Below are 20,511 nucleotides of genomic sequence, written 5' to 3' on the forward strand. Positions count from 1 at the left end.
TGCAGGAACCCTACAAACCTGCTAAAGCATGATGGTAGCCAGCTGAGACAGAATCTTTTCAGTAGTGGCCCCACATCAGTGGAATCTCCTCCTCAAAGATCTTTGTAAGACACCTTTTTTGGTTGTTTTTACATGATCTCTTAATTTTTTTTTTAGTTTTCTAAGCTTTCCCTAATGATGACTTTGTCTTTCAATGTTTAAGCCTCTCACTCTAATACAGGCTTCTATTGCTTTTTCCTTGGTGTTCACTTTCTATTCTGATTGTAATAATTTTTACCTGTTGCTGGTAACTATTGTGTCATAAGAGGAGTGTAAATATTTTTTTAAAAAAAGAAATGCAACAAGAACCAAATGCATAAATGCCTATTAAATTATGCCACCTTGAAATTGGGATTGCAGATCAAGAGGTAATTGAGGGAATATTGAATTGTTACAATACATATAGTGACACAATTCTACAAACATTTGGTATTCCATAGTAATAATGTATATATTTCTATATATTAATATTTATTCATTTATTTCAACATGTATGTATTTAGAAATAACAGCATCACTTCCTTCCTAGGTTGAGCTTTCTTATTGAAAAGGAAAGGAGTCTTTCACTATCAGGACCAGACGGTATCACAATACAAGTTTACTATATGAAGAACCCTCTTAATTTCCTTGGATTGCACTTCAAGAATAGTGAACTTTTTTCTAACAACATTGCTGGACTTTTTGGTATGTATTCAGATTTTGCAATGAAGTAGCAATCATCATGCTATTTACCAGTAAGCTTGGTTTTGATGTAGCACTATAACTTAACACTGTATACCTTATATCCTTGGAACAACTCTGAAAGGAAATGAGCGTGAATGTCTCTACATTTCAGATGGAGTGGGGATGAGAAGGGGAGCCCTGATTTAGTGGCTTTCCTAAGTCACCTAGTCAGTTCATGACACCCTAAGTTATGTTTCAACTGGCAACTGTCTGGTTCACAGCTCAATCTCTCCGTCACTACACCAATACTTGTGAGAATTGGGGTGGTGCGGCTGACATGATTGTCAGAAGAGCCACCGAAGATCTTCCTCAGTTTCCAGGCCCAACCTGATGTTCTTACTCCTATCTTTGGAGAGGGAACCCATGGCAGCCTCTTGGCCATGGCTGCCTCCTCCCTGGGGCTCACCGTTCCTCACGTACAAGGCAGCTCCACCTCAGAAAAGTGGACAAGTGTTGAATAAATGTCTAGAGAAAACTTGGAGAAACACTGAGCTTGTTGTTTTATGAGTAAAACTACCTTCTCATGTTTAATTATTGATTATTATTCATAGTAGGCGCAAGTGTACTGCAGTCTATCCATTTTGTTTGCTATAGGCCTGTCAAATGCCATGGTGAGCTGCCCCCCCAAAAAATACTTCCATGAAGATAAATACTAGACTAGACAGTAGTCAAATGTATCCTAAAATCAAGCAGGAATTAGCCTTTATTGGAAGGGGGGGTGGGACGCGTATTGCAGCTGCTCCAGCATAGCTTTGAGAACTGCAGTTATTTTCCTGTGTTTTTCTTTGTGTTCCCCAGGTCAGTTTTACTCTAATAAACGTCTTCAAAGACACAGCAATAGAAAGAAGATGTTGACTGTACGAGGACAATCATATAGTTTCACAAGGTAAAAGCCACAGAAAAACACTTGTTGTAGACTATATGAATGTATGTGTGTGTGTGTATGAGAAACTTGTTAAGATATCCATACTTTGTCTTCTTTTCTCTAGCTAAAAATGCCCAGGTACCCTGAGCTTCTCTTTCACCACATACCTTACACTGCTCTGCAATTTGGGAGGGGGCGGTATTGTACATGAAGAAGAATGTTGAAAGTGATAATAAAATATAGAAAATTGGAAGTGTTGTTCTGCAAATGCAGCTCAAAACAGTGTTGTCATGAATTTTCATATCAGCAAAGTATTTGTGGCCCTTTAGGAGCCTCAAGGAACAACCCACACCTTTTCTATGCACATAAAAATATATACAGTATTTTATGCTTGAAATGCAACTTTCCCCCCACTCAAAAATTTTGAGTCATCCCCATGCCTTTAAGGTCTTCAGCACATCCATTAACCTCTCCCTTGTTACTAGCTTTCCTCGGCCAGTTCCCCCAGTCTTTGCCAATGAAGAAAAGTTACCCTTTGTGAAGGAGCGGGGGGTTAACATCAATGGGGAGGGCTTATTGGGTCCTTGGACCCAATGTCATGCCAACCCTTACCCTGCCTGCTGCTGTCAAGAAAGATTTGGCCTGGTTTTATCCCATCACCATTGTACAGTCTTGTTGTTTTGCTGCTCTCATGGGTCACATAATGCGCCTGATCTGGGCAAATGAATTTTGCTATGCAGTTCTCCAACCAACCAATATTTACAAAAATGCATATATTAGGGGGAAATGTGCATACAAATGTTAGTGAAAATGACATACGGAATGCATTATATTAGAGGAAATTGCTTTCAAAAATGTGTAAGAAACACATCCCAAAATGTGTTTATTAGGAGAAATTTGCATTGAATGTTGATGAATCTTCATGAGGATTTTTCATTCTTATATTGTGAATTGCTGCACAAATGTGGAGGACTGAATTTAAGATGGAAAAAAATGAGAAATGGAGAGAAGTGAAACTGGCAGATCCTTTCATTCCTAGCTCTTCCCATTTGCAAAGGAAAGGTTTTTGCTAGCAAAAATTGGGGGAAAGGCTGTAAATGCAGTCACATTAAAACAAAAATCATTTGCAGGGGAATAACTGAGAAGACAATGTGACTTTCAAGGGGGTTTTTACTTTGAAAGGGAACTCATTGATCTTTTTTCTTTCATTTTAAAGGCAAAACAAGAAAGATTACAGGATTGAACAGGGAGCCAATACCTGCTGGTCACTGGATATAACTCCTTGAAGAACAGCATTTAAAGCAGTAAAAATGTCCATCTTTTGTATTAAGTGTAACTATTACATTTCATTTCAGTGATAACTATTAAAATTGTAAAGGGATGTTTATCCTCTGTTTCATCATATTTTAAACTGTAGTGACCCTTGACAAGCGTGGGAGGTTGTAGCAGCATGCAAGACTTTCTTAAATGTTGATTTAAGAGCCAGTATCTATTGGAAGCCACAATCTCCTGATTGGGAAGTATTGATTTTTGGAGGGAGGCTTAGGTGGCAACTGGAGTGCCTGTGTAACTTACTCAATTTCTGATTATGTAAGCCCCAGCATTACCTAACTCCGGAGTTCAGCAACATGACAAGTTCAGTAATATTGCTGAGTTCAGTAACATGACAAGTCAATAACATGACAGCGCCATCCCTTTGTGGCCCCATGCTCTTTTTTCACCCCTTGCATTTGAAAGCAGTGGATTATATGCAGTTAGTGCCCTCTACTGATGGAAGACTCTCCAATACACAATTTCTCCTGCAGCCCTCACCCCATCCTGGTCTGCAATGGAGGGTCAGGAGATCCTTCAAAATAGCTTGGGAGGTGGTGTTGGGTTGCAAGGAGGCAAGGGAAATCATAAAAAAGCCACAGGGAGGTTAAGTGCTCAACAAACAATAATGTTAGGATAATTGTTCAACTGAATTGCTTTGCAGCATACAACATTCTGAACTGTATGTGCCACTATGTAGTTCATCAAATATTCTTCTATTGTTATAGAATTGGGGGGTTCATTGTGCCTGGGAGTCTCAACCGTCTACAAAACTGGGGCCTATACAAGAGGAAACCAGCTTCCTTGTAATATGATGGCCCTAACTGGCCCAGCTAAGTATCCCCATTTGCATTACCAGGCTCCATGGAGAGGTGACCATGTTCCATGGAGAGAACTGAGGGATTAGGTCCTTCAGGAAAGGGGAGGCATTTTCCCCACCTCCTCACCTCACTGGAAGTGACACCATCTTGAAAGGAAGAGAACAACAGCCAGGAGTAGTCTGCCTGTTAGTGTTAACTGGGAATGGCTGCTTACCCTGCTGGGGGAGGACAGTGGTTGTGGCCCATCACAGCCTTTTCCTCCACCCCTGAGGAGAGGGGTAAGAGTCGCCTCTTCACAGCCGACCTTTGGGTCCTCTCCCAGCTGCCTGCTTTGGATGGCAGGATAGATTTCCAACACACACAAAAATTGAACTGCCCAACCAGGAGCAGACAAGGAGCTGGAGTCTAGATGATGGACCAGAGTCAGGAAGTCTTCATTCTGGTCCACTGCCTGGGAAAAAAAGCTGGCTGTGCTCTTGCCACTCGGTGCAGTCGGATAAGGCATTGGGTGGGATGGTAACCCATTGAAGGGTTTGGGGTGAATTGGTGCATCATCCCAACCTAAAGCAGGTGCAATATCAGGGTACCGTGTTAGAGGGGTCTAAGTGGACGTCTCTGTCCAAAAGCCGATGGGGCAGATAAACTATAGAGCTTCCACCTAGAATGAAGGTACCGTAATTTTCACGCTGGGCACCAATGGGCGGAAAAACAAATTCCTCCAGTTATTTGTGGGAGGAAGTTGTTTTTCTGTAAGGGAAAAAAGGTACTTAGCCAAAACCAGAACCGCCATGCTTTATTGGTTTTACAGCTCAAAATTATAACCACATTTGGAACTGAGACACTGTTCTGGAACATAAAATAGAAGAGATCCATGTATGTTTGTAACAAAATTGGTCATTATAATACCAGCCTGCGCCCAATAACTACTGCTCTACTCGAATCATCCACTACGCAGCTAAGAAAGGTCAAAAAGCAAACAAGCCCCCCCCCATATAAAAATAAGTGCCTTTCTTTCAAGACAAGTTCTCTTGTTAATTAGGAATTAAAGGAATTAACAGCGCAAATAATAAGACTGGTGCATGTGAAAGCAAAATAAGGGGTTTAGTATTCCATGTATATTTGCTGCAGATCTTGAAATTGGCAGTCAGCCAAAGACACTCTTCGGAGGCTCTTCTTTGGGTTTATCAAATACCGTTTCCCCCCCTGTGCGGTCTCGGCTGAATATGGATGGTGCCGCAGAGCCAGCTTGCTCTGGAAAAAGAACCGGAGACAATTAATACCGCAGCAAGAATGCTTCACACTCAGCAGCAGCTGTGAAAAGGTTCCCTGAAATATACATAATGTCACACACCCAGGGAGTCAGTGTGCACAGAAATGCTGGATACTTGGACCTCATTGGCAGATGCACTTTTTAAAAAATGCAATACGTTTATTTACAGAAGGACCTATCCTCTCCATCTTGAAAAGCTTCCCCTGAGAAGATAAGGCAGTAATATTTACCATTTAGTGTTTAATGTAGATGACCAGTTGTAGTTTTTTGGGTTGTGTGTGCCCTGGGAGCATATTGTTACGGCAAAAGTAGCGTAATCCTGCAAACAGCATTATGATCATAGTATAAAACCTATCAGGGAGGGGAGAATCTTGCTGTCATGGCTATATCTGCTAGGAAAGAAAGACCTTGTGTGGGGTAGGGGATGTTTCTTTTAATGGGGAAAGAGAAGGCCTATACTCAGTTGGCACATGTTCTGGAGAAAACGGAGAGAGAGAAAGAAAAATGTTTTTGTAACCACAAGACATTGTTGCATAAAAGGGGCACCCATTCATGGTTTATGTTTCATTTCTGATGGGATACAGCTTAGCTTTCCAAACTGTGTGTTGTGACACGTGAGTGTGTCAGCTGTAGTGTGTAGGTGTGTCGTGCGAACGCTCCCTGCGCTCCTCCCGTGGCTGGAAAGGGGTTAGCTTAACCTCCTGTTTGTAGTAAAACTGAATTACTCTATCGCGAAATGATGCATGTCTAAAAGGTGCTTCACCAACATGAAAGGCCAGTTGTGAGCAGAACTTTGATTCACATGCAGTTGGAAACATGTGCCCCTAGTATCTACGTAGCGTTGGATGTTGAGTAATCTGCTGTTTAAAGGACTATTCAAGCATCCATTCTTCCAGCTCTCAGGTTACATTATATTGCAGAAAGGATCGCAGTAGACACGTACCACATTGCTTCATGACTTGGTAGGTTTTGGATTTGATTTCCTGGTTGCCAGAGAGCTTCCCTCTAGCCCCTTTGAGATCTTCTTCCTTTACTGGAGGGCGCTTCTTCTTCACAGGAGCTGGCTAAAAAGGAATACATTTGTATAAAAAGATGGAGCAGCATAACTGCAACAGAGGTAACTTGCTGCCTTATCCATTTTAAGCTATCACCATCCTATCACCTGGCCACATTCCTTCAGGTAACCACATGAAATGCTTAAGATTATTTTTTTTTTTTTGCATTTAATGTGCATTAAATGTGCATTCTGTAGTTGACCACTTTTGTAATGTTTTATTTAGAAATCTTAAACATTTTAGTTTCCTGTTAGTTATGTTGCTTTGGATGTATACCGTATACATTATTCAGTAATGTTTTATTCTTGATTTATTTGATGTTTTAATGTAGGTTGTAAACCACTTTGAGATTCCTTCCCCCTTATAAAGTGGTATAGAAATGAAATGAATACTAGCACTAATAATAATAATAATAATAATAATAATAATAATAATAATAATAGATTTAAGCTCATTGGGCAAGGAACTTTATGTAAATTTGGGGGACTATGTCAATTGATGGTGCTGTGTAATGAGGAGAAGGTGATGTCAATGCACAAGAGTAGCTGTTGCCCATGTCCTGTCCTTAAGGATGTGTGTACAGATTGGACACTGTGTTCTACACACTGGGAAGCACCGAATATAAAAATAAACTTGATGCATTTTAACTTGCCCCAGTTCAGCTTTCTAGTTTAATTGCTTTGGAAAACAGAAGAGAGATGCCACCACTTTGTGTGCACATTTTTTGGAAGTAAATTCTATTTTTGGTTTTGTTTAACTTGGTGGTCTTGAACATATCCACTCTGAGATTTTCTCGAATGCAAAATCATTTCTCTTTGCCCATAATAAGTGGGAGGTTCTCTTTTTGCTAAATCAACAATAAGGCTGGCATGTTCATCTTGGTATAGAGTAGACATAAATTGATATGGGCACAAAAACCCTCAAATTAATTGGCTTACACAATAAAGCCCTTTAAATATAGCAAAGCAAAAGATTTGTAGCAATGGAGATGTCTACATATTTAAAGAATGTGTGGGAATAGCTTGCTTCCAGTTTACTGTGGGAACCAAATAATAATAAAAAAAAGAAATCAGACCCCTAGGGAAGCAAAGAACAGCACCAGGCAAAGAACAAATTAAAGGCTGACTTTTAAAAGCTTGCTTTTCAAAAACTGTCCAGCAGCAATGGGCAGACAGTGACGGCATTCAAATATTTTGTGTTCCCCTGAACCAGGAGGACCTATTGAAGGCCTGAACACTTGGGGAGGAATACGTTGTCACGCTAGTAGGATAGTTCCATCTGGCAAGCAGAAATGCTTAGGCTAAGAGAATCATTTCCCCTTTCCTCTCCCACATGCTGTTCTAGGGGTTCTCCTGACCCACATGCAAGCCAATTTGTGGGGGCACATAGGGGGAGGAGAAGAGGAAGCCTTGTTGTACTAGCAAGACCCAGTTCATGGCTTCTGCTAGTGTGTCTATTTAGTTGAATTTGGCCCAGAATGGGGAACAGCCTGTTTCACACTATGGCTGTAGCTCAATGGTAGAGCATTTGCTTTGCATGCAGAAGGTCCCAGGTTCAAGTCCCAGCATCTGCAGGTGGGGCTGGGAATTTTCACTGCCAGAAACCCTGGACAACCACTGCTGGCCAGTGTAGAAAGTGTACTGAGCTCGATGAACCAGTGCTCTGACTCAGGTCTAGTCTGCCCTTTAAAGTTGCCAAATGGTGTCTATTTTCAAAGCACTCGGTGTGACAATTATCATGTGACGGACCATTACTGTAGAGTCTTGTGGCACCTTAAAGATGAATACAGTATTTTTTGCCCTATAGGACACACTTTCCCCCCTCCAAAAATGAAGGGGAAATGTGTGTGCGTCCTATGGGGCGAATGCAGGCTTTCGCTGAAGCCTGGAGAGCGAGAGGGGTCGGTGCGCACTGACCCCTCTTGCTCTCCAGGCTTCAGGAAGCTATCCGCAAGCCTTGGGAGCCCGTGGGAGTTCCCGCCGGTCTCCCCAGGCTTGCGGATAGCAGCCTGCATCCCGAAGCCTGGGGCTCGCTGAGCAGCGCGGCCCGGGCTTCAGGCAAATATCCGCAAGCCTGGGGAGACCGGCGGGAAGTCACGCCGGTCTCCCCAGGCTTGCGGATAGCAGCCTGTTCTGGGGGCTGGGGTCGAGGGAAGCTCGGGTTTTCCCCGCCCCAGCCCCGCGCCTGGGGGAGGAAAATAATTTTTTTTCTTTATTCCCCCCCCCAAACTAGGTGCGCCCTATGGGGCGAAAAATACGGTAAATCATTGTATAAGCTTCTGTGCTTTCAGATGGTCAGTTTACTGAGTATTCATCCTGATCTGTTTGCAGAAAGGTTAGACAATGTTGGCTGTTTCATGAGCATTTATTCTGATGTGGTTGTGGGGAGGTTAGACAATGCTGTATCAAAACAAGTGTTTTCTCACAGTTCTCCGGGCATTTTCCAGCCACCTTATTGCAAAAGCTTGCTCTTTCAGGGATGTGAGATTGTGGCAGAAGACCTACCAATAATTGTGGAAAGTGAATTTGCCAGTATGTGGCTGAACCCCCAAAATAGTGACATTCTGGAATTGCCCTAGAGTCCACTTCACCAGGCGCATGAAGTGGGATCCTCAGTTGCTAGTTAACAAATGCATGCATCCAATAGTGTGCAATCAATGGACTAGGGGGATTGGCTAGTCTCCTAAATGTTCCTGGTAAATCAGAATATTAAAGTCTGGCTCCTCCTTTCCAAAGCCCAGGAAGCTTCTGCCCGGATTAGGGAGGGAGGCGCGATGCGCACATGCAGGACGACAGGACATATTCCCACCCCCCATTGCCCTTAGAAGCTGGGGCCTCTGGCCCTAACTGTCCCCCTACAAAAAAATTCACTGCACGCCACTGCATGCATAATAATAAAAAGTGTGTCTTTTAAACATGCCATGAGACTCTTTGCTGTTTTTGCTACCACAGATTTATAAAAGGTAAAGGTAAAAGTAAATGACCCATGGCGTTGCGGCACTCATCTCACTTTCAGGCAGAGGGAGCCGGTGTTTGTCCACAGACAGCCTTCCGGGTCATGTGGCCAGCGTGACTAAAGCGCTTCTGGCACAACAGAACACTGTGATGGAAACCAGAGCACACAGAAACGCAGTTTACCTTCCCGCTGCAGCGGTACCTGTTTATCTACTTGCACTGGTGTGCTTTCAAACTGCTAGGTTGGCAGGAGCTGGGACAGAGCAACGGGAGCTCACCCTGTTGCAGGGATTCGAACCGCCAACCTTCTGATTGGCAAGCCCAAGAGGCTCAGTGGTTTAGACCACAGTGCCACCAGCGTCCCCACAGACTGATAATGCCTATAACTGAAGTACTTTTCTGCAGATCATCCAACACCTGGCTGTTTGTCGTGCTGGCACAGCCATTCCACAGGAGCAACTCACCATGTTATAAACAACCAAATGAGTGAAAAGCAGGCCCCATGAGGTCAGGGAACTTTCAGACCTAGCCCTGCCTCCTCTCCCCCATGATAGAAAAGCAGTCAACAAGCACTATAGCCCAGAGAGATCAGCAGCTCTGCTGGCATCAAGACCATAATACGATTCCTGCCAGTGAACACATTATTTCCAGTGTTAATGAAGTGACAAATTTAGTCATGGGCAAAGCTTTCAGCCTGCAACCATTCCTGTGCTTGCCGTACCAACAATCTATCCTACCATTTATCTGAAACTGTGGCAGGGAAATGAGTGCTTGTTTAGAAGATCTTTAGTATTCCTTCAGTGAATATTTACTTTGAACAGACACTAAGCAGAACAAAATTCCTATGCACAGCCTCCTAAAGCAGCTTCTGAATAGTTGCTGCCTGTGTGCCTAATCTGCTCCAAAACTCCCTTTCGTCCTAGCCCTGACATAATTGGTTCCATTAGGAAAGCATGGTTTGCCTCCATATGATGAAAATCCCTATCTTGCCATATTTTGAAGAGCAAAAAGAGGATGCTATGATGGCGAATCAAAGTAAGTAAGTGCAATTTGTCTCAAATTCTGCTCTTGAAAAAGGGGATGCGTCCTGGAAAAAGAGAACACGTGGCAATCCGACATACAAGGCAGATCTACACTGAGCCTTGTTAGCATAATGTTCCCCTGCAAAAAACGCCCACCTCATCTTGAAAGATGGATAGGAAGAAAAGTTCAGCTTTACAAATTGTCCAACCAACTGTTAACGCAAGTATTGTAAAACATTTGCCTCAACAGCAAACTTTATTCTGTTGTCAGAAGTTAGCAGAACGTTATGTCATTAAGACTGAGCTATCATTGCTCAAGCAAAGCTGAACACGTACATAACCCCAAGATTCAAGAATTCTATAAAAATATTAGCATGTATTAAAACACTAGCCCTATATCCTTAAATGTATTCATTGATACTGGAAGGGGGAAAGCAGGATAGCAGGAGAAAGCTAAAAACACATTTTTCTTAGTCCCCAAAACTTGCTAGAATTGCTGAACCCAAGATCCCAAAGCTGTGCAGCATCAACTTTGCTGATTCAGTTTGCAGCTATAGCATTGACAGAGCTGCAGATAAGCACAATGCTAACCAGTATTAATGCTAGAAAAACAAAGGAAAAAATAAAAGCTAGTTATACCTGTGACATCGCTGCAGCACTTGCACTAAGAGTACCAGTAGTCTCCTTGTTTAAAATCCAAAGGCTGAAGTAGTCGGCTTTCTCTAACTTTTATAGACTCTTGTGTGAGGTCAATCTACTGGGTCATCTTCCCAATCTAGTTCCTGGAGTGTTTGAGGTTGACACAGCCTTGATGTTGAGAGGTTTATTCTTAGCGGTGACTGAGGTTCACAGCATTTACTGAGCTGCGTGGCTGAAGCGAGAAGAACCACACAAGTGACAAGAAAAGACAGCTGGGCCAGCAGAACTATGTGGAAGTCTTGTCCTTTCTGCTTGAACAAGTACTTGTTCCAAGGGAACCCTCTGAGCCTCTATTTATAGCCTTAAAGGGCAGTGCTTTGTGTTGCAGATGCTCAATTTAGGCTGCAGTATTAGGCATACATATATAAATCTCATGGAAAGCCAATAGGGCAGAACTAGTTGTAATGAGGGTAAAAAGGAGTCTTTCCCCCACTTCCCCATAATGTTGGGGTACGGACATTCACTGTGGAGAAAATTTAAGTGGGGAAAATGAGGTGCTTGAACTTCACAGTTGCTAATTCTCCTCAGCAAAAAGTCAATCTTCTGGGCCATTTTAATATCAATTTCCACTACTCTCTCCAGCTGAATTCCAAAAGCAAGAAGTAGGCCTTGCTGAGGTAAGTACAGCTGAGGGGAAGGGGATATGGATGAAGGCAAACATGCCAAAACTTCAGCTAGCCAAGCTGTTGATTAGGAACTCTAATTCTGGATGGAGATATTTAACCTGTCTTAGATGATGTTATACCTTTCCTGAAGTACCAAGTACAGTGGTACCTCGGGTTAAGTACTTAATTCGTTCCGGAGGTCTGTTCTTAACCTGAAACTGTTCTTAAACTGAAGCACCACTTTAGCTAATGGGGCCTCCTGCTGTCGCCGCTGCCCAATTTCTGTTCTTATCCTGAAGCAAAGTTCTTAACCTGAGGTAATATTTCTGGGTTAGCGGAGTCTGTAACCTGAAGCGTATGTAACCTGAAGCATATGTAACCCGAGGTACCACTGTACAGCTTTGGGGGTTATCCTACAAACTGGCACTATCTCTGTGTACACACATGGTCTCAATGGTTGGGAATACCTTTGCCAGCTTCAACTGCTTTGCTAACTGCAGCAACCCTACCTGGAGAAAGGGAACCAGGTCTCAGGCGTAACTCATGCACTGAGTCCATTTACATTGGACTCCCTCAGTGCTCTTCATGTGGGGCCATCTTCAATAAAATAGTTAAGAAATGACCACTGGGTTACCAGATTCAACCCCTTTGCAGTATCTGCTACCGCCAGTTAACTGTATCTTAAATAAATCCAATATGCAGGTAATGAAGTGAAGAGACCAAGGGACATTTTTTTATTAAGTCAAAACTTTATTGTAAACCATGATTTAGGTACATAACATTCTTTCCCTTTTAATGAAACACCATAAGTTAAACATGATCCGGAGGACATCTTGACTTGCATTTTTAAATTCAAGGGACCTACTTTTTATTTCGAATCCCAGATGCACCCAAAAATCCTAATTGAAAAGAGTATCCCTTAAAAAAACAAAAACACATTTGCTTTGTAAAACCATAGTAATTTCCTGTCATTTAACTGGAAACTTTTACAAAAGTTTTAATGCATTGCAAGTTTCCTATTGGCCGATGTGGCTGGTTTTGTTGCGTCCACCGCCACACTGCTTTTGTACGGATGCTGCAAACTGCAATTAGCCATGCACAGGGGCGAAGATGCCCAGATTTCAAAATAGGAAATGTTAAGGCTGAACAGCCCTCCTCCCACCGCTTTCCTTCCAGCAAGGCATAGCTGGAAACCAAGCACATGCTTGTGAGGGGAATGCCTTTGGAACACTTTGCATTGCTGTAGTTCGGTTCACAAATCAACGAGTATGAGGTCTTTTCCCTGAAGAGAAGCTTGTAACACATTTTTTTCAGCAACATTAACACACAGCATTTCATTTAAAGATAGTATGGGAGACACTAATATGTTTAAAAACAGAAAATGATGACTACATAACCACCACAGGATGTCCCAAATAATTATGTCGGGCACATGATATCATGCACAGTCAATGAGGCAAATCACGGTCTGTTCCATTTTTGGATCTCATCCATTTGGCAAGGGGAAACTGATAGTCTCTCCATTGAATTCAGCACACGGTACTATTTTTGTTTTAAGCGTAGAAAGAACTGGACCACATTAGTCACATTAGAATCAGGTTTCTCAAGCACAGACTGAAGTACACTTTTTTGTGACAAGATCTTTACAAATTGACCTTCAGAGTTCCACTTAGGTTTTGCCTACTTCCTCTGCCCTCTTCAAACTGCCACAACTCACTGAAGAGCAAGCCAATACACCCCAAATCAATTTAAGGGCAAGCAAAAATGCAGCACTGTAAAGAACAAAACATAGCCAATTTCAGGTAGGCTGTATCCTGCCCCTGCCCCTGCCCCCATTCAAAATTATTGTTTCTTTATTCTATTGCACCTTTCCAAAAGTAATTAGTTTGTTTTACAGAAGAGCTTAGAGCAAAATTCAAGCCATTCTCCAACTTCTTCACATGTTAACTCTGATGTGATGTAGCAATGACCACTAGCTTTGACAGCTTTATGGACGTTTACAGACAACTGATTTAACAGCTGTGACAACCATGCGGGACCTCTGTATAGAAGCAGTGTGTACCTCTAAATACCAGCTACTGGGGACTTGACAGCAGAAGGCCATTAATTTGATGTCCCGCGTAACAGCTAGAGCAGCCTTTCTCAACCTTGGGTCCTCAGACATTGTTGGACTACAACTCCCAGCATCCCTAGCCAGCAGGGCCTGTGGTCAGGGATTATGGGAGTTGTAGTCCAACAACAAATGGGGAGCCAAAGTTGAGAAAGGCTGGCCTAGAGGAATCTGACTGTTGTGGGAAACATAGATCTAGATGCGACCCACAAAGGCAATTTTTATTGTTCTTAAATGTGGTCCATGCACACTTACTGACATCTGAGCATTTTAAACCCATCTTTGGCCAGTACTGCTTCATCATGTCAAGCTGCAAGACATAAAAAGCACCGTGAAATACAACAATGCAGCAAAAAAGCTGAACAGAGTACCCTTTATTCTTTAGGTTTTTGAATTAAGCTGCTCTCCAATGCCTCATGCTATTCAATAAAATGGTAAATCTGAGGTCTCCTCCAAGCTGGAATATTTAACACAATTAAGGCTTTGGGTTCATTTTTTACAATTCCCCATCCCAACACTGTTTAAAACAGACATTTCACGTAACTGAAGCCACAGGAAGAAATGAATAAAGTTAAGCTTTTGGATTTAGTCAGCTAGGTATTATTAAACTGAAAAATAAATAAATGGCCTACGGTTTCATCTCGGTTTGTTTCACTACCTCAGGTAAAGTAAGTTAAATTGACAAATCATATCCGTATCTGCCATTCTGCAGAAATGAGATGCCATCCACACAATTTTGAGTCCCTGAATGAACTTTTAAAAATAGATTACAGGTATGGAATACCCCATCGGCACGGGGACTCAAGCATGAGGGAGAGAAGAGGTGCTTTAATCCTTTCCCCTCTGCTGTGGCCCCAGTCCAGAGGAAGCCCATACATGTTATTTGCATATAAATCTTACTGAGGATAAGGATGTGGATGTATTGGGGAGAAGGCCTCCCATAAACATCTAATTTGTCCCCAAGAATCTCACAAAGGTGTGATGGAACCTGCCTTCAGGTGTGATTCTTGACAGAACAGGCATTTCCCCGCCTCCTAATAGAGGCTTCGCTTAACTTTATATTGAGATAAGCATCATTTCCCTTTGTTTTCACCCTGAACACCAACATGTAACATTGCAGATATGATGCTGTGCAAAAGAAACAACCCCCACCATTCATTATGTAGTTCCGAAACGCATCGCCCATTAAGATGCTTCTTATGGGCAGCTGGGCAAGTGAGGCAAATGTCACTCCCCTCAGAACTACCGCTGTTAAGCTAGCAAAAAGCAACAATGGAGCCTTGCATTGTACCTCCCAAAGTCCAGGGATATCCCCCAACACCAGCTGCCTGTGTAGCCGACCGCATTTAAGACAGACTACACATATAAAAACTGTAAAAAAATATATCTGAAAAGTCCGAGCTCCTGTCGTTGAAAGTGTTGTAAGGCTTGAAATACAGTCTGATATTCAGATACCATAAATTACAGATTTGCATCCCCCCCTTCTTATTCTGAAAACACTTTTGCTGTTTTGTTGTATCAAAGATTTAAATGAGCATGGAAAACTGCCAAACAGTAACTAGCATCAAAATAAGTCGTGGGCACCAAATCAGGTAGGCAAGTATTCCATTGACAAGAGAGATATTCTGAGTTACCACAGGATAGCAGAACAACAAAAGCAGCAACTACCATGATGTTGTTAATGGGTGAGTATATGCATTAGGTGCTGTTACCTCTGGCCTTATTTTGTTCTTAGGAAATTGAGGAATGAGTTACTGCTAAAAGTGATCAGCACTCTTTGTAGCAGTAAGAAATGCTCTAAGGAAGAACAGAATTACAAATCCTGTTACATCACTCTTCATAGCTGTCGATCACATGAAGGCCCAACTGTTATCGTTTCAAGGAAAGATTGTAATATCATATATATAGAAAAGGAATGTTGCTTCAGATTTGGAATAGCTGAGATATGGGCTCAGAAGACTTGCAAGCACTTAAGAAACCAACATTACTGAAGTCTCTAAAATGTTCAGCAACAAATAGAATTGCCAATTATTGTTGCTTTTATGCTAAAGTGCACAGGACCATGTATACACCAAATGGTCTTCAGGTCACAGAAGTGACCAGGGATTTAATCTGCCAACTACTTGCTGCCTTTCACTGTGTTTTGGTTTAGCCAGGCTTGCACAGAGCTCCCATTCAAGGCCACGTGTAACTAGTAGCCACTTGGCCACCATTTCCCTTTGTCACATGACTCTCCTTTATATGACAGACACAATGGAATTTTTTTTTTTTTTGCTGCAAGTTTTTGACCTTTTCACCACACACAGAAAGTAACAACATAATATTCTTTGACAAACACAATCCTTAAATATCCCAGTATGAAAATATAACTTAAATATAAAAGTTCAAATAGGTTAGAGGAGCTTTGGGGTAGGGGGGTGGGGCAACTTTGACAGCCAAAAGTACCCTTAAGAAGTAAAGTTACATAAGAATATTAAGTTACGATTTGTAACTGCAAAACTATTCTGTCCTAGGAATATGTTGCAAAAGCCTTTTTTTTTAGTAATAAAACATACTGATTCAAATGTTGTTAATCCGACGTCTCTCTCATAATATCGTTCAGGAACCATAGCAGAAACAATGGTGCTCTATGGCGCCTTTTTCAAAAGGGTCACGTACAAATCACCTTGGTAACAAGAATTTTTCCACCCATGATGAAAAGGTACTCTTGCATATTTGGTCAGTGTTTCCATAGTGCAACTGAACAGGTAGCTTTCCCCACTATCCATGTTCTGTTTCTTCTGAGTCAGTTTCCAGGCAATAAGCAGAGTGTTGCCAAGTGAAAAATCCACTGTCCATAGAAGCATCTGTCACAAAACCTGCAGATGTGCAGGCCACAGAATCTGTCATACAGGCAGACCAAATCGATGCTTCTTTTTCTTTACAGGCTTTAAGTTAGTCAGTCTCCGAAGATCCTCTTCAACATCTGATTCTTCCATTTCATCGTCTGCTGAAATTAGGATCTATAGGCAAAATTTTGACATGCAATTAGACAGAACTCGTATTTATTTTCCCTCACTCACCCAAAAGTATCTTCAAATGCAAACACACTTTTATAAGGGGGAGAGGGAAGTGTTGTAAGCTAAACAAGTAGTATGTATGACTCACTTGGGTCTTTAAGTAACTGTTAACCTTGCCCTTTATCAACACCGCAAAAAGGAGTAGATACAGTACCGTTATTGGAATAAAAGCAAAAACTAAAGTTACATAAGGTTGCACTATCACTCCCTTCTCATTTGCTTACTGTAAACTATAGGAATAGCAAATGCAGAACTTGCCTCTGACTCAGACTCTTCGTGTGAGGCCGCTCTCCTGTATCGAACTTTACTTCCATTCCTTGAATCCTGCCCAGCTTCTTTTTCTTCAAGTTTAGCTTTTGTTTTCCCTTTCTTCATAAGGAAGTTATCAACTACCCAGAACATGAATGCCTGTTACGATGGAGAAGTCAATGTTAAGTGCCATCTGTCATTCAATCTATAAGACAGCAGTCATATTTAAGGGACTTACAGTAAGGACTCTCTATCTATCTATCTATCTATCTATCTATCTATCTATCATCTATCTACACACACACACACACACACACACACACACACACACACACAGTTAAATGGGCCACCAAGAATGCTGAGCACCTTACACTTGTGTTCAGCAGCTTCAATTATAAAGAAAACATGAAGGAGATGTTTCAAACAGGAGTAGTCAACTTGGTGCCCTCTCAGATGTCGTTGGATTCCAAATCCCATCAACCTCAGCTTTCCTGGTTGATGGCTAGGGATGATGGGAGCTATAGTCCAGCAACATCGGGAAGGTACCTCATTGGCAACCCAGGTGTAGCACATTTCCCTACTTGCTTAGAAAATAAAAAAATGGTTTTAGTGGATTAGCATATACAACAAAAACTCATTTCTATATAAGAATTCTTATACTCGCAGTGAATGTTCACATTTCTCCTGTATAATTACTCAGCAGGTAAGATAATGCAAAGAAAAAACCCAGAGTGCTACCAAGACAACAGAAGGACTAAAAAACTATCCACTTTTACATTTAGCAAACATTTATTTAAATTGTGTGCCCTCTGATGTGGCTCATGATTGAAAAAAATAAAGAGTGGCAGACAGATTGACTGGAAATATGTGCCAGCTTCCGATTTGGTATTCACTGAAGACTCTGAGTTAGGACTTTGCTGCACTTTGAAGTGTCTTGCTGAATATTGATTAGATTATCCTTTAAATGTTTTAGTCACACATGTTATCATACGTGAGATACATGAGATGGTGACCCATCTATTATAAATGCTGCTTCTGAAAAGATCAGCTGCACAAGGCTGCACATATTTCATTTATGAAAGTTATTTATCTGAGTGCAGCAATGGGAGCACAGTGGTGTGTAAAAGCACCCTGTTGTTCTCCTGACTTGAGGCAAGATCTTAATTTTGACATACGAAACCTTATTCAATTTGTGCCTGGTGCAAAACTGCTTCCTCTTTTAAAATATTTCAAGAGCGAAAAGCCCCATGTCCAACTACACTGTACACAGTTGTTCCCTTGGGCCACTTGAAAAGTCAAATGGTGGTCAAGTATTTTAAAACTGTAATTGTAATGGAGAAGCACATGAAATACAAAATACAGCTAGTTAACTTATGAAATAATGGCATTAAATAACAAAGTATCGTAATTATTCATAGCTCCCAATGTTGTGTAAACATAAGTGCATATTAGCAGTATGGCAATAATATTTAATGCTGTATTGTTTTTAACACTCGATTGGGAGTCACACAGAGTGGCTGGGGAAACTCAGCCAGATGGGCGGGGTATAAAGTAATTAATTAATTATTATTATTATTATTATTATTAAAGATTCTCGACTATGGACAGAAACATACTGTTTGGCACAAGAAGCAAATAGTCCTACACTTAGCAATGTGGTTATTGTTTAACCAATGGAACATGTGCAGATCTTCAGGAGCCTTTACTTCTGTAAGAAAAATGCCCCTATAAAATCAGCACGCTTAGCTTCACGGAGTAGTTGAACACAGTCAAAGAACAGACAAGTAGCTCAAATCAATTTATGTGCCTCAATATGAATAAGATTAAAACTAATTTTAAAAATGATTTCTGATTATTCCCTACTTTTGAAAGCAAAGTGTGTGTGTATGTTGTGTGGGGGGGGTTGGCTTCCCACTTATCCATTAATGTTCTTACAATCACCATAATGGAAGAGAAATCACTATTTCTTTGAAGAGGATTTAGAAATGATGAAAAAATTGATACCTGTCCTACAACTAAATGCTATGTTCAAAGCCAATTAACCTTTTACATTTATGTTCCGTCAAGTGCCACTGCAATGTATTTGCACTCCCAAGTATAAATATTTTTAAACACACTAAATATCCAGAAAACGTTTGTTTATACCAACATTTACAAAGAAGGGGACTATTAGCATGACAATAGCCAGCTCCAACTGAGGATTCTTTATAGGATTCAATACAGCTACCTGCAAAGAGAGAAAGAAGCACATTAATATTATGGAATTACATACATGTACAACTGAGTTTTCAGGTTATCTTTTTTCACTGTATGTGGTATCAAGTTAAAGGGACGAGCTGAGGGGACAGAAATGAAATAGGTTTTTACTAAGTGAAATCCAACATTACGTGACTGAACTCTTTTCAGAGCATGAGAGGGCTGCAAGGAAGGAAAAGATGGTGAGGTCCTCTTGCAGGAGTGGAAGTCTCTTCCACTCATGCACAGATACCATCGGATACAACCTATAGCATAATGACGATATTAGGTTTGTTCTGAAATGATGTTAAGATGTGTACCTTTTTCACTAGGGCCTGAAATAATAAATTGAACATTAAACATATCCAGACACTTTATTGCTTTAATCCACAATGATTAAAAAGCACTGTTGGTCAGCAACAAGTGTATTTTGAAATAAATGGCCTAGGAAATACTATTCAAAGCCCTGAATAGTGTTAGCTCCAAGAACCAGAGACCTCTGCATCTGGAACTTCTTTATACAAGGAAGACTGATAGTTGCAGGCCTTGCAATTTTCTAGTCAGCTTCATGAAAGCAGAATTCAGAAAAAGGATAAAACTGGAAAAAGAGGGATGGTGGAAACTGTATGTAGTTGCAGAACGCATAGGCATGTCACCTGCTTCTAGATTACCAAGTGATCTATTAATTTTTCAGCACTTTAATATTTAGATGCTTGGCACTGCCCTAGAGTCTATGATAAGATCCTATTCACTATTTGGGAGTCTACCATCACATATACAGATTTTAGCCGACAATATCATACCCAGAGAAGTCCCACTGATGTCAATGGACTTAAGCTTGCCATTGATTTCAGGGAGTCTACTCAGAGTATCTTAGCTGAAAGAACCTGAGAGAATAAATTGTAACTGAAGCATCTACTCAACAGGACAGAAGGAAGGTTTTTGAATAAATGGTTATTCATACCCTACAAATGCAATATGGTATCTTACTATTAAGGATTAGCCACCACAAATATTTTCATTAGGTCAGTTGTTAGCACTGGACTAGTCTCATTGAATTAAATTAAAGCACTGGTTACTATATGGTCTGTCTATCTATCTCTCTATCTATTAAATATATGTATATCAAGACTCAAACCTCTTTCCACTGAGGTATTAGGAGAACTATGATGATGATGGTTTTCTCAAACATCATGATGACTATGTACAATGCACACTGGCCCACCCAAGCACTGCACTGAAGGGGGTCACCTACAAAACAAAACACAAATGGTTAGCAAGCAAGCAAGCTTAAATCGCATCTGAGTAGCTAGGAAGACACTATGAATCTACTAGATTCTTGGTTATCCCTTATTTGGAAACAAAACTGCTTAATCTCATTCTAAGACAGATTTACACGATTTCAGAAGTTGAAACTGAACACACACAAAGGTGGAAGCATTCATTTCTCATGTGCCTTGAGGGGTCCTCTAACATTCTGTGTTTACAAAATGA

The 20,511-nt window shown here is 41.1% G+C and overlaps 3 protein-coding genes across 8 annotated transcripts in view; 1 reads left to right on the plus strand and 2 right to left on the minus strand.

Moving 5' to 3' along the window:
• Nucleotides 1–3,008, plus strand: part of LOC128408217 (inter-alpha-trypsin inhibitor heavy chain H4-like) — a 76,820-nt gene extending 73,812 nt beyond the window's left edge. For all 5 annotated transcript variants that reach the window (XM_053377598.1, XM_053377597.1, XM_053377594.1 and 2 more), the window contains 3 exons: nucleotides 569–723; nucleotides 1,561–1,648; nucleotides 2,844–3,008. In XM_053377598.1, coding sequence (XP_053233573.1) covers nucleotides 569–723; nucleotides 1,561–1,648; nucleotides 2,844–2,913 — 313 coding nt within the window. In that variant the 3' untranslated portion in view covers nucleotides 2,914–3,008. The remainder of the gene's footprint in view (nucleotides 1–568; nucleotides 724–1,560; nucleotides 1,649–2,843) is intronic.
• Nucleotides 3,009–4,526: 1,518 nt separating this feature from the next.
• On the minus strand, nucleotides 4,527–10,883 carry MUSTN1 (musculoskeletal, embryonic nuclear protein 1). The gene is made up of 3 exons (XM_053377601.1): nucleotides 10,700–10,883; nucleotides 5,973–6,093; nucleotides 4,527–5,010 (listed from the first exon to the last, which is right to left on the minus strand). The coding sequence occupies exons 1-3, from the start codon at nucleotides 10,706–10,708 to the stop codon at nucleotides 4,904–4,906; spliced, it is 237 nt and encodes a 78-aa protein (XP_053233576.1). The 5' UTR covers nucleotides 10,709–10,883; the 3' UTR covers nucleotides 4,527–4,903.
• A 1,187-nt stretch (nucleotides 10,884–12,070) lies between these two features.
• STIMATE (STIM activating enhancer) overlaps nucleotides 12,071–20,511 on the minus strand; it is a 33,946-nt gene continuing 25,505 nt past the window's right edge. The window contains exons 5-8 of one of the 2 annotated variants that reach the window (XM_053377599.1): nucleotides 20,156–20,268; nucleotides 18,932–19,009; nucleotides 16,792–16,941; nucleotides 12,071–16,476 (exon numbers count right to left, since the gene is read on the minus strand). In XM_053377599.1, coding sequence (XP_053233574.1) covers nucleotides 16,360–16,476; nucleotides 16,792–16,941; nucleotides 18,932–19,009; nucleotides 20,156–20,268 — 458 coding nt within the window. In that variant the 3' untranslated portion in view covers nucleotides 12,071–16,359. The remainder of the gene's footprint in view (nucleotides 16,477–16,791; nucleotides 16,942–18,931; nucleotides 19,010–20,155; nucleotides 20,269–20,511) is intronic. The other variant, XM_053377600.1, reaches the window with a different exon arrangement.

The sequence above is a fragment of the Podarcis raffonei genome, chromosome 2 (genome assembly GCF_027172205.1).
Source record: "Podarcis raffonei isolate rPodRaf1 chromosome 2, rPodRaf1.pri, whole genome shotgun sequence".
Classification (NCBI taxonomy): Eukaryota; Metazoa; Chordata; class Lepidosauria; order Squamata; family Lacertidae; genus Podarcis; species Podarcis raffonei.